At 46.2% G+C, this 19084-nt stretch overlaps 1 protein-coding gene across 1 annotated transcript in view; it reads left to right on the plus strand.

Moving 5' to 3' along the window:
- Positions 1–19084, plus strand: part of TMOD1 (tropomodulin 1) — an 86324-nt gene that overhangs the window by 26607 nt on the left and 40633 nt on the right. The window contains exon 3 of the mRNA XM_019454414.2: positions 14594–14750. Coding sequence (XP_019309959.1) covers positions 14594–14750 — 157 coding nt within the window. The remainder of the gene's footprint in view (positions 1–14593; positions 14751–19084) is intronic.

The following is a 19084-nucleotide window of genomic DNA, read 5'->3' on the forward strand; positions in this document are numbered from 1 at the left end:
AGGTTTTCAGTGATGCAATTGTTAAGCCCCGTGTCACGTGACAGGGTAGAGTACTCGGAGTTGGAAGGCAGCTTTGTTTGCAGCAGAGGGTTCCAAGCTTGTGCGCATGAAAAAAAGAAGAAAAAAAAAAAGTCCCTGAAACTTTCTATCTCTCACTCTGCGGCCTGGAAAAACTCGAGCTTATCATGAGATTGCTGCACTCAGACTCCCGCGGGAGAGGAATGCTCCTTGTGCTAAAAGTATCCACTGTTGACTGATTCCCCAAGAGGATCTGCCCTTTCTCTCTCTCTCTGGAGTTAAGTGGATGCTGCTCTGAGGCCGAGCCAACTCCTTGGTTCAGATCGCCTTTGCACCAGGCAGTGGGGAAAATGGGCAACACACAGAAACATTCAAGAATGACAGGTCACGCTGTGACTTGTGCCAGGACCAGTGTGCAAGCTCTTATGGGATCAATAGATGGCTAACATTTCCTGGTTGTGCCATGGGCAGAGCTTTGCATAGCTGATCTCCTTCATTCCTCTGAGAGGATCCGTCATGGGCATCATTTTAAAGATGGGGAAACTGAGGCCCAGGGAGATGAAATAATCTGCCCAGGATGCAACACAGATAATGCTGGGATTCCAGCCCACAGTCCTGAGCCATTAGCCTGTGCTGTTAACCACAGCCTCCTAGGAGCACATGTGGGATGGGGCCGCCCAGGGGGTAGAGGGGGGAGTTACCAGCAGGTTGTTTTTTCCAATACGATTTCCTTTGAAGTTGTGTTAGTTTCTCCATCAATACTAATCTTTAAAAAAAGAAAGAAAAATACCATCAAGGTAAAGAGTTTATTTGTAAATATTGCTTGATAATGAAGCTTTGGGGAAAAGGAAGACTTTTTCTTAAGTGTCTCAGTAAAAGGATTAAAATATTAGCAAGAGGGAAGTTGGTAGAGCTAATCCCAACCTTATAAAGAAATCGAGTTCTATGAGTTGGTTTTGAAGTCAGCCATCGGGACTCCATGGCACGTTATAGCCACAGAAACAACAGTGGAAAACTACAGTCCCCCTGCAGGGCCCGAAATAATAATAGTAATGATAGTGGTAATGATAGCTATTTTCTCTGTTGAGGCGAGATCTTCTTTACATGCCAGGCACTGTGCTAAGTGTTTTATGGGCATCATCTCATAAAATTGCTACAAGGATCCTGTGAGATTGGTCCTTCAAGGTTGGGGTTGAAACCATCCTACATGGGGCGCCTGGGTGGCTCAGTCAGTTAAACGGCCGACTTCGGCTCAGGTCATGATCTCGCGGTCCGTGAGTTCGAGCCCCGCGTCGGGCTCTGTGCTGACAGCTCAGAGCCTGGAGCCTGCTTCAGATTCTGTGTCTCCCTCTCTCTCTGCTCCTCCCCCATTCATGCTCTGTCTCTCTCTGTCTCAAAAAATAAATAAACGTTTAAAAAAAATAAAAAAAGAAACCATCCTACGAAGAGAAATAGATGCCCAGAATCACACAACTGGTAGGCTACAGGCCAAGTTCAGGCAGACCTCTTTCTCTTAGTCCACAATATGCATCAAGAGCTCTGAGAACAAGGGGCCATGAACTGCAGGAAGAAATGATGAAAGAGAAAACTTCGAACTGCGGAATCTCAGAGCTGGAAGGACCCTTAGAAACCCTCTAACCCTCCCTCCCCTGCCCCTTGCATAAAGGTACATGATGCAGGGAAAGAAACCCACATTTATGGCGTCCCTCCCGGACACATGTCATTCATTCACTTGGTGCTTTATGCATTTCATTGACTCCTCATACTAACCCTATGAGGTAAGTGGTAATATTGACATTTTAATGATGAAAAAACAACAACGAAACCCCCCCAAAGCCCAAAGAGGACAAAGGTCTTATTCAAGGTCACACAGCAAGTCAGCCACAGACCTAGGATGAGAACTTGGGACTTCCTGTCACATCACGCTACTTTCCATCAGACTCCACAAAATCATAAAATCCTCCCTACTCATGCCCCAAATGGCACCCAGTAAGCCAGAGGACACTCTTGGCCATGCAGGAAGCAGCCAAGTTTGGTCCACAGGGCTATGGTTCTCCCTTGTAACACAAACCAGCAGAATTGCAAGCCCAGGACAGAAGTAAACAGTTGAAATGGAAAGAAATAAATCTCTGCTCTAAAAATAGGCACACATCCTTAGAAACACTGCCGGCCATGCACAGAACCAAGGATGGGCCTGGCAGGGGGAGGGTGAGTGAGGCCAGGTGTCAGTGTGTCCCCACCCTAAGCTCTGTCTTCTGGCCCCATGACTAGCTCCCCACACCCCTCTCTAGCCTCTGCGAAGAGCCCTCCTCTCTCCTTGGTCCCTCTTCTCCTGCTTCTTTGCTAGGAGACCTGGTGGTCCTGAAGCCCTTCACTCCTCAGTTCAAAACCCTCCCTTTTCTCCCAACCCCCCCTGCCCTCCCACCAAGCCCCCAGCACTGCACCTGCCCCACACTGAGGACACTGAGCAGTTTTCTTTTGACATTTTTAATGGGAAACATTCAAAACCCATAGGAAGGTACAGACAATACCTATGCTCCCATCATCTGCATTTAACAAAAGTAAAAATTTTACCTTATTTTATTCAGATCACCCTTAAAAAGAAAAAAATCACAGTAGATAAAGTTTAAACCCTGCCTTCTAGTCTCTTCCCCATCTCTCTCACTCTGTGAACACTGTCTGCTTGAGAGGCAGCAAACCAAGCACCCACAACATCAGATAGGTAATATACATGAAGGGAGGGAGATACACCAGTTTCTTGAGGCACATGGTTCATCTTTACCTTTTTCATCCTGGTTCATCTTTTACTTTTCCACTCTTATTTTTAATGTTTACTTATTTTTGAGAGAGAAAGAGCAAGCAGGCTAGGGGCAGAGAGAGAGAGAGAGAGAGAGAGAGAAGGAGAGAGAATCCCAAGCCGGCTCTGTGCTATCAGCACAGAACCCAATGTGGGACTCAATTTCAAGAGCTGCACGACCATGATCTAAGCTGAAATCAAGAGTCGCACACTTAACTGACTGAGCCACCTAGGCGCCCCCACTTTTCCACTCTTGAAAGAGATGTGGACAGAAGAAAGTTTCATTGCCACTTAACCTTCCAGGAAGGTAAGTAACAACACAGTCAGTGATGAATGGTAACTGATTCTTGACCTGTGTCAGTGACAGTAGGGGGTAGTGGGGACAGAAGCAAACAGGACATTTTGTGTTTGACTAAAGGGCACTTGCCATTCAGCTCCACCAGTTGTTGCCAATGTGGAAGGGAAAGCCCAATATGGCCAGATCATTTAATTTTTCAAGAAATGGTGGAAATCTGAATTTTTACGTGCAAGTTCCCTCTTTTTAAAATGTTGACACCACATTTAAATGCACAGACCAAACCAGCCCAAGTTTTGGCATTTGTTTGGACTATAGGCTTCCTAGTTTGCAACTCAGGCTCTGTTTCTTATGACAGGCTTTTGTTTCTGTTTATACACACACACACACACACACACACACACACACGTACAAATATATATAAATATGGTTAGATATATGAAAAGCACCTAACCCAGTACCTGGCACATAGTACCTGCTTGACAAATGTTTGTCAAAACTGAATATATGATTTGCCCACTAGAATCTAGGTTTCCTAAATTTGAAGCCACATTGTACCACCAGATGTAGGGCAGCCAGGTACAGATGTGTAAGTTGTGCATTGCAGGAGACGTTGTTCACATAAACCAGAAAGCAGGTAATGTCCTTGGAGTTGTGCAGTGCACAACTTGCACAATCAAATGCAGATATCCTGAGTGTCCCCATAATGCGGTATCTGTTTGGTTGAATGGAAATGAACAATTATGCCCTATGATGATAAAACTCCCTGGCAATAAGCTCTATCTGTATGGAGTTCACACCTTTATTCTGCAGTATGACGCTAATAGGGCTTTTGAACTTCATTTTAGAGAAGGAGGATCCAAAGCCAGAGAGCACCAGCACACTTCTTGCGGCCTCACAGCCCTGGGATGAGAACCTAGGTTGTCAGGTAGGAGGCAGTTTGGCTACGAGTATAAGAGACTCAAAATAACACTACTTGAACAGTGGTTTATTTACCCCTCAAGTACAAGTCCAGAAGTGGGCAGTTTAGTGCTGGTATGGAGCTCAGCTCCCCAAACTTCCCAGCGTCCCAGATTCCATCCAGCTCGTCTCTGGCCATCCCTGGGGTGTAGTCTTCATCCTCACGGTCCGGGGTGGCGGCCGTGATAGCTGCACACAAGGCATCGGAATAGAGGGAAGGGGGAGAAAAAGGAAAGGAGAAAAGCCATTATGTAAGTGCCTTTTAAGGAAGGTTACTGGAAATCACCGTTAGACCCTTCTCATGGACCAGGGCTGAGTTCTGTGGATCAACCTACCTGCAAGGGGGCCTGGGAAAAGTAGTCTTTAATCCGAGTGGCTTTCTGCTCAGCTCTAAGAGTAGAGTGCTTTTATTACCAAAGAAGGGGAGACATGATATCGGGTACTGTTTGGAGTCTGTCACTGTGAGTTTGCCAGTTTGATGGCCTAATGTCCTGCTCTGCCTAAGGCTCTGAGGCAGAGTGAGAAAAGTTGGCAGGAAATTGGGGCGCCTGGGTGGCTCAGTCGGTTGAGCATCCGACTTCAGCTCAGGTCATGATCTCGCAGCTTGTGAGTTTGAGCCCCGCGTCGGGCTCTGTGTGACAGCTCAGAGCCTGGAGCCTGTTTCAGATTCTGTGTCTCCCTCTCTCTCTGTCCCAACCCACTCACATTCTGTCTCTGTCTCTCTCAAAAATAAATAAACATTAAAAAAAAAAAAAAGTTGGCAGGAAATTAACCAAATCCAGGCCCTTAAAGAAAACATCACAAAAAGGGCAGTTTGGCATTTCCCAAAATCCCCGTCAGTGGGTGAACCCCATCCTGGACACCCCCACCCTGGCACCTCTCATGTATCCCCCTACCCCCAACCCTGCTTGGGGCAGCAGGTGTGATGTTGACCCGAAGGGTGTATGGGCGATACCATCATTCCCGAGCTGGAGCAGAGTGTTGTATGACTCTGGACTATTCAGAGTACATTTTCTTAGCGCACAGTGCTTGGTGTTGGGGATGCAGAGAAGACAAATATACATCGCAGCTGGCCCCTGAGGGGCACTCTGTCTCCCCAGGGAGAGATCCAGCATAGATGGGCTCCAAGACAGAATACGATGAGCATTGCATAAGCACTGGCAGGAAGCCTAGGAGAGTTTGGGCAGAGAATTACCGGATCGATGTGGGGAGCACTGCAAAGGCCGAGCAGGGTGCCCGAGGGAAGGGCTTTAAAAGACAAATTCAGGGGCGTAGGTGGAGGGGAATGCCAGGCAGAGGGCACAGCCTGAGCACAGGCATGGTGATGTGAGAGCAGGGCGCGGCCGTGGAATGTGGAGCAGCCCAGAGAGGCTGGAACAGGGAACACTTGAGGACAAGAGTGTGTTGGGGTCAAATCATGAGAAGTTCTCTGTACCTGGCTGATGAATATGTTGGTGATTCTGGAGGTTAGTGGAGACACTGAGCAGTTGTGAGAGTACTGAGGAATGACACAGACGTTGATGTTGGGGGGGTCTGTCTGGCTGGCGGGAGGGGAAAGGAGAGGGAGAGGCGTGAGGCAGGGAAGCCAGCCAGGAGGCAGCTCTGATGGTCCCACTTGGAGGCATGACAGTTGATGGGGGATGGTCTGCACAGGATGCAGACACTTCAGAATGCTGCAGCTTCAGACTCACCCAGACTCCTTCCCCTAGCAGGCCACGCCCCCTCGTCCCGCCACACCCTCGTCTGTAATGTGCTTTCTGTCCCCTGTAAGACCCTCTCCTCTGTCCTCCTCACCTGCCTTTTTCCTGCCTGGTCCACTGGGACTCACTGAGCTCAGGAACCACCTCCTCCAAGAAGCTGAGTACAATTGCTCACACATGGACATGTGTCTCCCCTCTAGCTGTGAGCCCCGGTGGAGCAGAATCACGCATTCATTGTCTCAGGATGCCCAGGGCCCAGCACAGCAGGGAACGTGGAAGATTTTTCTTGAATGTGAGTCAGAAAAGGAGGATCAGAACATGGGGGAAGGGAAGGTTTGGCCCACCTTGTGCCATGAACACCAGAGCGAGATAAATGTGCTGTTAGGACCAATAAGCCCCACCACAAATGGACTTGGCCACAAACGTGCCTTTGAATGTCAGCACTAATGCCCTAAAAAGTTAACCGGGGGAAGTAGCAACTATTGGGTTTCACCGGTCCCGTAGCAAGGTCAAGGCAGCGGAGCCAAAGGCCTGGATCTTTCTGGAGAGCAAGAGAAGGGGGGAAGATGCCCAGAGTGTGTTGGGGTGGGAATATGTTCGAAGAGGAGGGGGCACTTAAAGGTTTGGACCCTGCTTGTCCCCTCTGTGCCTGGGATATGAGTGTTGTGGCACCCTTCTACACTCTCAGGTTAAGTCCTCCTCCCCGCCCCCCCCCACCAGACAAGAGAGCTCTGTTGAAGCCCCACTGAATGATTTCTAGTGGGATCTAGAAGTCACTGGTCAGGAATGCAGAGGCAGAGTGCTCTATATCATCCAGGCCCCGAGGAGCTAGAGGGCCTCATTTTATACAAGGGGAAACATACCTGGGAGATAACTGGAAAATAAAAGTCCTCAAGTCCAGTTAAAAAGATATTCTGTGGCCAGATACCTTGTAATTGGGTGACTGGCCTATAAAATGTTGGTCTTGCAGATGTGGTGGAAGGGGAGGGAGGGGGGCCATCTAGGACAGGGTTAGGTCGTTTAAAATGGGGTGAAGGAGAGAAGTCAGTAGGCATTTTGCAAAGTTCAGCCTCCCGGGTTTCACTCTTCCCCCAGGACTGTAACTCCATGCTTCTGGGCCTCAGTTTCTCCATCTGCAAAACGAGACTAGTTTGATAAGGAGGTGAGCTCTGGCTTTCTAACACTTGGAGAGGAAAACTGGTTCTCATATGGCACCACATCTGGTTTCCGGGATCTGTTCCTAGAGGAAGGCTATCAGGTGGGGTGGAACATTTTCTGTGGCTTGGAAGTCAAGAGTCTTAGGCTGTCAGTCCAGCATATGACCTCAAGCTAGGCCCTTCCCCTTCCTGACCCTCAGCCGGCTGCTCCCAGTATGCAGTAGAGATTGTACCACATGACCTGTCCTCTTCTGAGGAGTCGTGTTGTGGTTCAATCACAGAACAGGAATCCAGGTCTCCTGGAGCTGGAGTTAAAGGTGGGGGCACCTTTAACATTCCCTTGTCTTTAGATACAAGCTGATTTATTTAAGAAAAGTGATAAAACTGCTTGTTTTTTTGTTGCCGTGAAGAATCAGATTAGGGGACAATTTATGTATGATTAGTCACCAGTCTGGAAATAGTCATACTGCTTCTTGGGTATGCTAATACAGTGTCATCCGTATATGAACTCAGGCTTCCTGGCTTTTTCTGTGCCTCAGTGTCCTCAGTGGAAATGAAAGAATTGGCCCAGAGTCTCTCTTAGAGCTTTGCAGCACTGAGCTGCCAGAAATCCACGATCCTTTCAATACATTGTGTGTGTGTGTGTGTGTGTGGTGTGTGTGTGTGTTGTGTGCCTGTGTTGCCTACACGTTGTACATGTGTGCACATCTCAACAAGCCCACAGTGGTCCTGGCTGGAATGGCTTCTGACATAGCTCTAACTATCTATAGCAATGATAATTGTGCAGATATTTGATATGTGGCCTTACGGGCACCTGTTGGCAGGGTGTTAGAGCTCCTAACAGCACATTTAAGGATACAGCAAAGTTTCCATTGTCCTGTGGACAACTGGACCCCAGAGTGTGGGTGTGAAAGTTAAATTAAGATGTTAACCTGTCAAGCTGCACATCTGAGTTTTAATTTTACAACATTTAGAAGGAAGTCACCATTTAAAAACCCAAGAGTAGGGAAACACCGAAAGAGATTGCCTAATTTTTTTCCCTTGTGATTTTTCCAAAAACATATTAAACTTTTCATGTGTTTTTAAAAAATTTTAAACCACTAAATTTAAAACTCACACACACACACACACACACACACACACACACACACACACACACACTTCTTTCTTCCTCTAGCCCAAAACCTGACATGGGCAAGACACTCAGGTAAATATTTATCAGATAAATGAATGAATATCGTGACCTTCTCTACACTGAATTCTAGTCTGATGGGAACCTTAGGTCAGACATGGCAAAATGCAGTAGCCCACGGACTTGGTCTGGACTGCAGATGTGTTTTATTTGACCTGAACATTGTTTTTAAAATATTTGGATTTTGTGCCAATATTTAAAAACCAAGAGCTTCCACATAAAGATGAGCAGATATAATGGTGTCACCCATATTCTTACATGGCAATAATTCTCTGGAGTTGAGTAGTGTAGAGGCACTGTAGTGTGCCACAGACCCCATCACCCTACAAGCAACTACCAGATGTAATTTTAGCCTAAGATCAGAGAGCCGCCCTCCTCATAGGAGTACATTTCCAACTGTAAGGACATGAAGACATGATTTGAGTCCTACCTAACAAGGTTGTCTCCCAAAGAAAATCTCATCCCTAACCAACCTGTCTTTGGAGTGGAGATACATGTGTGGTGTGTGCATGTAAATACCTATTCCCCTAATTCAGAATTAATTGATCACTGCCCTGGAGAAGCCACACTGATGCTTCCCTTTGAAGTTACTACAAAGAAGGACCTGCCCAGCAGATTAACCCTGTACACACTTTAAGGTGAGGAGAACGAGACAAATTCTTTCAAAGTTAGAGGTTCCAGTTACCGCGGGCAGTGTGGAAGTATACAACCTTAACAGGCAATGTGGAGGCGAGTGATAGACGTTCTCTGCTATTCAGTGAAATAGACCTCCTTTTAGGATCTTGATTAACTTGAAAACCAAAGCAATGCAGAGTTTTCCATACATGCAGGAGTTGAGACTTTCCTCTCAATTCACCTCCCCCATCTACCTGCCCCCTCCCCAGTTGCTCCAAACTAGATATCTCTTTGCGGGGTCCTGTCCCTGCCTGTTAGCAACCTGGATACATAATACCCACAGATATTTATTGAATGAACAAGCAGTACAAGAATGAAAGATACATCTCTACATATACCTGTTCACAAAATAACTCTCCTAGTCAGAGCCACCAAGAAAATGGTTGTAGTATTTACCTTCCCTGTTGGATAGCTTGGGTCTGAGACTCAGTTTTAGGTTTTAAGAGTCCTGAGACATCCAAGGCAGTATTTTCTTACCCATTTAACTTCTCAATGACTAATTTACCTGGTGAGGCTTATCACATCATCAAACAGGACTCCATTTTAAATTTTGCCAGCTCCAGCCTGGCCAGTCTCAGCATCACTGCTGACCACTGGCACACGAAGAGCCTTCTGCCCTTGGTGGTCCGTGACCATTTAGTTAGCTACTGCATTAGCCACTTTTCTAATTTTTCCCTAGATAACGTATGCCATTTATAAATAACAGCTTTATTTGAGATATAATTCACATGCTATAAAATTCTCCCATTTGAAATGTACAAATCGGTGTTTTTTAGTGTATTCACAGAGTTATACAAACATCAGCACAATCAATTTTAGAACAATTTCATCACCTAACAAACCCATGCCCATTAGCTCTCACTCCCTATTTATTTCTCTCCAGCCTCCCCAGCTTGAGGCAACCACTAATCTACTTCCTGTGTCTATAGATTTGACTATTCTGGACACTTCATATAAATGGATTCAGGTACTGTGGTCCATTGTGACTGGCTTCTTCCACTTAGCATCATGTTTTCAAGGTTTCGTCTATGTGGTGGCATATGTCAGTACTACTTTTTGTTTTGTTTTGTTTTGTTTTGTTTTATCACCAAATAGTATTGTCGTGTGGATGTACTGCATTCTGCTTATCTATTCATCACTTGATGGACATTTGAGTTGTTTCAACTTCTTGGCTATTCTGAATAATATATGAAGTTCATTTATAAGTTTTTGTATGGACATCTGCTTTCATTTCTCTTGGGTATTTACCTAGAGTGGGATTGTTGCACTATATGATAACTATGTGTAAGCTTTTGAGAAACTGCCAGACTGTTTTCCAAAGTGGCCACACCATTTTTCATTCCCACTAGCAGTGCATGAGGGTGTCACTCTCACCACATCCTCACCAACACTTGTGATTATCTGTCTTTTATTTTATTTTTTTAACATTTATTATCAAGAGACAGAGAGAGAGCATGAATAGGGGAGGGGCAGAGAGGGGGAGACACAGAATCCGAAGCAGGCTCCAGGCTCTGACCTGTCAGCACAGAGGCTGACGTGGGACTCAAACTCGTGAACCGCGAGATCATGACCTGAGCCAAAGTCAGAAACTTAGCTTAACCGACTGAGCCACCCAGGTGCCCCTGTCTTTTTTATTATAATCATTCTGGTGGGTCTGAAGTAGTGTCTCGTTCTGGGCTTCATTTGCATTTCCCTGATGGCTAATAGGGTTGAGCATCTTTTTTATGTGTATTGGCCATTTTTGTGTCTCTCTTAGAGAAATGTCTATTCAGATCATTTGCCCATTTTAAAATTGGTTTATTTGTCTTATATTTTGAGTTGTAAGAGATCTTTACGTATTCTGGATACTAGACCCTCATCAGATAGATGACTTGTAAAACTTTTCTCCCAGTGGGTTGTCTTTTCATATCCTTGATAGTCTCCTTTGAAACATGAACATTTTTTATTTTGATGAAGCCAATTTATCGACTTTTTTCTTTTGTTGTTTATTGTTTTAGTAACATATCCAAGAAACCATTGCCTAATCCAGAGTCACAGAGATTTATGCCTGTTTTCTTCTAAAAAATTTATGGTCTTAGCTCTTACGTTTAGATCTTTGATCCATTTGGACTTAAGTTTAGTATATCATGTGAGGTCACATGCCAATTTTTGAAAACAAGTTAAAATGAGAAATAACCAGGAGTTTTAAAATATGCAACTATGTTTGGTTTTTTGTTTTTTTTTCCATTTAGCTTTATTTTTTTTTAATATGAAATTTATTGTCAAATTGGTTTCCATACAATACCCAGCTCTCATCCCAACAGGTGTCCTCCTCAATGCCCATCACACACTTTCCCCTCCCTCCTACCCCCTATCAACCCTCAGTTTATTCTCAGTTTTTAAGAGTCTCTCATGGTTTGCCTCCTTCCCTCTCTTTTTTTTTTCCTCTTCCCCTCCCCCATGGTCTTCTGTTAAGTTTCTCAGGATCCACATAAGAGTGAAAACATATGGTATCTGTCTTTCTCTGTATGACTTATTTCACTTGTGTTTGGTTTTAATTGAATACCATGTTATGTTTTATTAAATGTACCATTTAATGGGGGGGGGGAAACTTTAACTCCTAAAGAGGATGATATTCTCAATATTTACTTTTAAAATCCAGTAAGCTAAGAATTGTGAGAAAAGGCCTTTGATGTTTTTGTTTCTTTTATTTTATTTTATTTATTTTATTTTGAGAGAGAGAGAGAGAGAGTGTGTGTGTGTGTGTGTATACATACATGCACAAGCAGGGTAGGGGCAGAGAGAGAGGAAGAGAGAGAATCCCAGGCAGGCTCCATGCTGTCAGCACAGAGCCCAATAAGAGGCTCTATCTCATGAACAGTGAGATCATGTCCTAAGCTGAAATCAAGAGTTGGATGCTTAACCAACTGAACCACCCTGTCACCCCTGATGTTTTTATTTCTTAAAAAACCAACTGCTTTCAGTAAAGATGTAAATAAATGAAGCCATACTTTAACATGCTATATAAGTAGTATTTTTAAAGGACGTTGAAAACACCTTTATTTCCCTATTGCAATGATATGGGCTTCAGTTTAACAGTGGTTCTCAGGGCACCTGCGTGGCTCAGTCGGTTAAGTGTCCAACTCTTATTTCAGCTCAGGTCATGGTCTCACAGTTGGTGGGATTGAGCCCCACATCGGGCTCTGTGCTAACAGTGTGGAGCCTGCTTGGAATTCTCTCTCTCGCTCTTTCTCTGTCCCTCCTCGGCTTGTGCTCTCTTTCTTTCCCTCAAAAATAAATAAATAAACTTTAAAAAAAAAAAGGAAAACAGTGGTTCTCAATTAGGGGTGATTTTGCTACCCAGGGGACATCTGGCAATGTTTGGAGATATTTGTGGCTGTCACATCGTGGAAGTGAGGTGCTACTGGCATCCATGAGGTAGAGGACACAGATGCTGGTGAACAGTTGGCAGTGCATAGGACAGCTCCCACGACAAGGAATCACCCAGCCCAAAATGTGAATTACGCCAAGGTTAAGAGACCCTACTTTAAGTAAGTCAGTGGCCTCTATCAGATATATTCCAAAATGATGTGAGTTGGCAAACTCTTTCCCCCTCAGTTACAGCCTGGTGGGTTTCTCCTAGCACTGAGCCCTTAGGGGACAGCATGTGCCCCAGCACCTTACTGCCGTCAAAACCCTTTACAGTGACAGAAATCTATCAGGTCATCTTGGTTGGGGATCATTGGGAAAACACTTGCTTTCAGTGCTTACTTCATTTTATATTTGTACATCTTCATTTTCTGAATTTTGAGGTATGTTTGGATAATACATCTCCATTTCAATATACGTATTTGGGTAACCAGTCTCCTGGGAAAATGTATTTCACCTGATTATAAGTAGTACTTTGGGAGTGCTTGGCAGTGAGCTAAGCACTCCTCATGCATTATCTCATTTAACTTCCTCAACAGTTCCAAGAGAGCAGCTCTCATTACTCACATCTTACAGCCCTAGAAATGGAGGCCCGGTGAGATCAGGTGACCTGCCCAGGACTAAAGAACAGGAGCCAGCACTGCCTCAGGCCTGGGCGTAAGCCTGATGGGGGTCACCTGTGAGGTGCAGGCACGTCACAGAGACTTTGTCTTGCTCACCGTGGATAATCACAGATGGAGGTTTGCAGGACAGTTGGGCTGTTCTCTCTCTCACTTGAGTCGCCATGAGTGGCCCAACGCGGGGGAGAGGGAGTGGACACACAGCTCACCCAGGATGTGTCCTCAGAAGCCTGCCTCCCCTGTGGGCCTCATCCGTCCCACGTGTCATGGTGGACGGTACCCAAGGACTACCGCTTGAGGGAGACTGGGGTGTCCGTGGCATCTCTTGTGTTCCTGATGTTCACCCCCAAATCAGTCACGGCTTGATTTCCTACCTACTGGCCATCCTCTCATCACATGCTCCGACTCCCAGATGTTGTTGCTGACTCACAGCCCGAGTCCATTTGCAGCCAGTGTCTGACTGGAGCACGCTGTCAACAGTGGGAAAACATCTTGTGAAAAACCACACTGCAGTTAAGCGGCAGTATTGCCCTCCCAAGCTTTAGCTCTCGGTGTGCCAGGCACACAGCCGTCTTCGTAAACCTGGTATCATCCCCTCTCAGAGGGGGGCTTGCAAAAGGATCTGGTGTGGCTGAAGCTATGCATTTTGATGGTACAGAGATTGGAGGTGGGATGGCTCTCCAGATTAGCCAGTGTGGGGGTGCGGCAAGAAGTGAGGTGAGGCTCCCCTCACCTCTGCCTTGCAAGTATCCTCCACCACGTTCCCAAATGAAAGGGGGTAGGGAGAGAGCAATGATTTGGAAATGAAGACTGCCCTCCTCCCCCCGTATCTAGAGAAGGGCCCTGGTTTTTGTTCTAGATCTGCCCCTGAAACTCCTTGGGCAAATCTTTCCTTGCTCCGGGCCTCAGTTTCCCCTTGAAGGGAAGGTGTGTGCCCTCGACAACCTCTAATCATCCTTGCAACCCTGAACTTCTTTGAATCTCCAAGGTCCTGGGGGCTGAGGTGAGCGAAGCCTGTGTGACTCAAATCTACCCTAATTCTAGCCCACACCTAGAAGCCTAACCATGTTTGAAGAAGGAACACGTTGATTGGTTGATGCTATCTTTCCTGAGAGACCCATCTCCAAGGGCGACATTCAAAATATTTAACAGAGAGGCAGGAACACAGCCTGTCAGGAGGGTGGAAAGCAGCCGGGGAGGGCCGTCCAGGGATACAGCCCCAAAGCACGCCTCACCCACCCCTGCTGAGCCTCCCCCCCCCCCACCCTGCCGCTTGGTTATTGAGTCTGTCGCTTCTCGCCTCATACTGCATCCAGGGCCCTAACTCAAGCCCCTCGGGCTTCTTTCCCCAGCCACTGTACACACAATAGCTGGAACGATCCTCCTGCATCCAAATGCCAACCTAATCAGACTCACACTCACAGATGCTCTTGGAGAGCCCCTCTCTGCTCAGCCCCATGTCGGCTGCCTCCTTACCCCCTTGCCTTTGGAAACATTGCAGGTTTAGAGACTCTGGACCATTAAGAGACCTGAGTCCCAGCCTAGCTATGCCCCTCGTCTGCAGGGTGACCTTGAGCAAGTCCCTGCCCCTCCTGGGTGTCAGATTCCTCACGTGTAAATGAGCGACCTGGATCGATTTGCTGGGCTCTAAGATCCCACTGTTCAATGACGAATTTTGGGAGAAATGCAAGTCTTCAGCAGCTGACCACTCTCTTTCTCTTTCGTTCTCTCTCTCTGTGTATGTCCCCCGGCCCCACAACCTCCACTGTAGAATGCACTGCTGCCCGCAGGCCTGAGGCAGAAGGATCAGACCACCAAGGCGCCCACGGGCCCCTTTAAAAGGGAGGAGCTCTTGGATCACTTGGAAAAGCAAGCAAAGGAGTTTAAAGACCGAGAAGATCTGGTCCCCTACACAGGGGAAAAGCGAGGTACTGAATAATGTTGTTCTTATGAATATATCGCTCCCCATGCATCATTGAGTGCCAATTACGTGCCAGGCCCTCTGCTGAGCCACATGTGACTGGGCCTTCTTGCCCACATGCCTGCCTGGACCAAATTCACAAAACCAACACCAAAAGCAGCAATGCATGGTGTGGATGTAGTGAAGTTTTGGGTAAACTGAGGAAAGAGTGATCTCTACCAGCCCAGCAAAGCTTTCCCCTAAACCCCCTTTAATCAGGGTGTCTGATCATTTCTCATACAAACCTAGGCACCTTTGAAAATGAAAGAGGAAACTATTAATCATGATATCCGGGCATAAGGCCTACACAAGGCTCGTCCTATGCAAATTGGGAATGAGATAACCTAGCTGTACCCTAACTATCCGTGCTCTTTCTGCTGTGTTCCTTTCTCTGGCACCTGCATCCCCTCCTTTATCTGTCCCTTTAAGACTCTCTGCCCCATCCTAAGGCAAGTCATTTAGAAGACTGGGGAACAGAGAGGCACTCCCTGACTGTCCAACCCTTTTAGGACTTCCCTTTGCTCTCCAAACCATTCTGCTGTCCTCATATTGTGTCTGCCCTCGCTTGCCCCACTGCTGCCCCACAGGCCTCCTTCTATTCCTCATGCATTCCAAGATCTTTTCCACCTCAGGACCTTTGCATGTACTCCTTTTGCCTGGACCGCTGCTCCTGCTGTCTGGCTCCATGCTGTCTTCATAGCTGGCTCTTCCTCCCTTATAAGAGGCTTAATGCTTAGAAATAGCCCGGAGCTACATGTAGTCTGGTTGCAATTCTGACACTACCACTTACTAGCTGTGTGAGCTTGAGTACATTTTTGAATCTGCCATGCCTCCGTTTCCTCCTCTGTGAAATGGGAATGTGGAAAATAGTATTACCAAGCTGACAAAGTTGTTATGAGTTAAGATATATATAAAGCACTTAGCCCCTGGCCCATAGCAAATGCTGTGTAAGTACCAGCTATTATTACCCTTTTGGTCTCAACTATACTGTCTCCTCTTTCAGGGAAGCCTTTCCTGTCCATCCTGTTTAGGACATGTAGTCCCTTCAGCTCCTCCCTTGGTTGCTCTCTATCTCAGGAGCCTGTGGGTGTGTCCTTCATAGCAATTTCCATTTTATAATTTTCCTGTCGTGTGTCACTTGTCTCTCCCACTGGCTATAAGCCCCATGAGGGCAGGCACTCAGGCTCAGACTGGTTTTGCTCACCCAGTACCCCCAGCACCCAGGACAGGGCCTGGTATCCAGTAGGGCTCAGCAGAGAGTTGCTGAATGAGTGAGTTAAAATCAAATAAATTACAATGAATCTTGTGGGCTACTTCCTTTGAATATAAGCCGCACAAGTATGAGGGCCGCATCTGTTTTGTTCATCATTACGTCTACACCTAGTAAACGCTAGCATGTGGTAGGCACCTAATAAGCATCTGTTGAATAAAAGCATTAATTCTAATTAATTAATTGTGTAATGGTTCATTTTCAGTGTCTTCCATTCCCCCCACCCCCAAGGTTGTAAACATGATGAGCCAAGGGTCCACGTCTGTGGCTTTTATCTCTGTATCCCTGTTGTGTGATAAATAATCAAATGAAAAAGCCAACAGAAGTAGCATCATGGGGAGGACTTTGGCATCACAAACGTGGACTTGGAGCTTGGTCCAGATTTTATGGAAAACTTGGAAGGTCAGGGAAGCCCAAGGGGCATCTGGATTACGGACGTGGAGAGGATTGTGTGGTCTGAGGCACCCTGGAGGGGTGGCAGAGGAAGGAGGTCTTGACCCTAAGGGCCAAGTATACCCCCCTGAGAGTGAGGGCATGAGAGGTTTTTAAGCAAGGTGCTTGTGCTGTGAGGAGTGATTTCTGTGCAGCAAATAAAGATAATAGAATATCAGGATTTGCGGGGGACTTAAAACTCCCATTTTCCCACCTGTACATTTGAAAAATGGAGAACCTGGGCACCTGGGTGGCTCAGTCAGTTAAGCGTCTGACTCTTGATTTCAGCTCAGGTCATGATCTCATGGTTCATGAGTTCGGTCCCCATGTGGGGCTCCACAGAGCGCAGAGCTTGCTTGGGCTTCTCTCTCTCCTCCTCGGTCTCTGCCCCTCCCTTACTTGTTCTCACATGCATGCATTCTCTCTCTCTCTTTCTCCCTCTCTCTTTATCTCAACAAATAAATAAATAAACTTAAAAAGAAAGGAAACTGAGGCTGTGAGAGTCTGCAGCACAGCTGGGTGGACTGCTGGTGAGTCATTGTCCCCGTGCCCACCTCCCTCTGAGGGAAGGAGCTGGAGATTGGAGGTGGGGGTGGAGGGTGGGAAAGGGAATCTGGGCAAACCAATCCTGCTGCCCCTCCATGGAATGCTGGAATGGTATGGAGCCAGGAACAGCTCTCCAGACTCCCAGAGCCTGATTGCCTTCAGGAAAAAGTACACTGGCCCAAGGAAGGTACCTAGAATCTATTCTATTTCCATAGAATGACATGCCTAAGAGATTTATCATCATCACCACCACAACCAGCATCATTATCATCATAAAGTATTTACATGATGATTGTTGGAGTCTTTGTAGGCTGAGTAAGTACAGGTCTCAGTAGAGAGTGTGGGGAAGGAGACTTTCTGGCTGTAACAGGAAGACTTAGGGCCATGGTGTCCAGCCCTCACTGAGCATTTATTTACCCAACGCCAGGCCTAAAACCAGTCAAGGTTGAGGGGAAACAGCACCCCAGTCTCCACAAGACCCAACAGAATGTGGTAAGAGCCATGAAACGGTGCAAAGTCCTGAGGAACCTGGACTCTCATTCACTCTTACTCAAGTGGTGAGGATCAGAATAGAGCTTCATACATGATATCTTTAATGCAGAATTATATTGAGTTGTCCGTGCAGAATTAGATTTGACTGCCGAGGAAAAAAGTAAAATAAAATGAGACAAACTTAGATAAAGGTTTTTCTTTCGCTTAGCTGCAGGTTTAGGCATTCTGGGCTAGCAAGGCATCTTCCCTGGCATTAGCAATCAAGACCCTTTTCCAGTTTTTCATTCTGCCTTCCCTGCAATATGTCCTTGTGCTCATGGTCCATCTGGCTGCTGAAGTTCCAGTCATCACATCTGCATTCCAACTAGTAAGATGAAGGAAGGGAAGAAGTCCAAGTCCCTCTTGTGTCTTAGAGCCACTGCCCTTTCTGGAGGCACCTGCTGCCAGGGTGTGAGAAACCACAGGTCTTACACATTTATTGGATGACCATCCTACTCATTCCATCTGTCATTTTTACAGTAGATTTTCTTTTTAACCATTTTGTTTTCTTTGCATATTTTGCCCTTTTCCAGATCCACCTCTGGTGGAGGTTATGATGCATTTCCCCCCCAGATGACCTTGTTATATGTTCTGCTCAAATATGTAATTGATTTTTGCTATAAACAATTTAAACAATAAAGTAACTCAAAGTGATTCTCTCTACTGAGCGAATAGGCACTGATCCCATTTTAGTGAATATTCTTCTGGACTTTTCTCTCTGTGCTGCCCACCCCTCCCCACTGCTACCATTACAACCCTGGTCCAAGTCCCCATCATCTCTGGCCCTGACTATTGCAGGAGCCTCCTCACCAGCCCCTGGCTCCCATTCTTGCTTGTCCCCCTACTGGAGACTCTCCATCAATAGCCAAACTGAGCAGGGTTTTTTAAAAAATTGAGGTAAAATTCATATAACATAAAATTAAGCATTGTATATATTTTTAAGTTTATTTATTTATTTATTTTGAGAGAGTGAGAGAGAGAACGAACAAACAGGGGAGGGGTAGAGAGAGAAAAGAGAAAAAATCCCAAGCAGGTTCTGTGTTGACACAGGCTTGATCCCATGAACCACGAGATCATGACCTGAGCTGGAATCAAGAGTCAGATACTGAACTGACCGAGTTACCCAGGTGCCCCCAAAATTAACCTTTTTTTTTTTAAAGCTGTTGAGGTTTTATTTCAAGTTTATTTATTTATTTGGAGACATAGAGAGAGTAGGGGAGGGAGGGAGGGAGGGAGGGAGAGAGAGAGAGAGAGAGAGAGAGAGAGAGAGAGAGAGAGAGAGAGAGAATCCCAAGCAGGCTCCGCACTGTCAGTGCAAAGCCCAACATGGGGCTCGAATTCACGAACTGTGAAAGCATGACCTGAGCCGAAGTCGGACGCTTAACCAGTTGAGCCACTCAGGCGCCCCCCACTAAATCAACCATTTTAAAGTGAACAATTCAGTGGCATTTATTACACCCACAATGCTGTGCAACCATCTCTATGTAGACCCAACACATTTTCATCACTCCAAAATAAAACCC

This window comes from Panthera pardus, unplaced genomic scaffold (assembly GCF_024362965.1).
Source record: "Panthera pardus isolate Hobbes unplaced genomic scaffold, ASM2436296v1 HiC_scaffold_20, whole genome shotgun sequence".
Classification (NCBI taxonomy): Eukaryota; Metazoa; Chordata; class Mammalia; order Carnivora; family Felidae; genus Panthera; species Panthera pardus.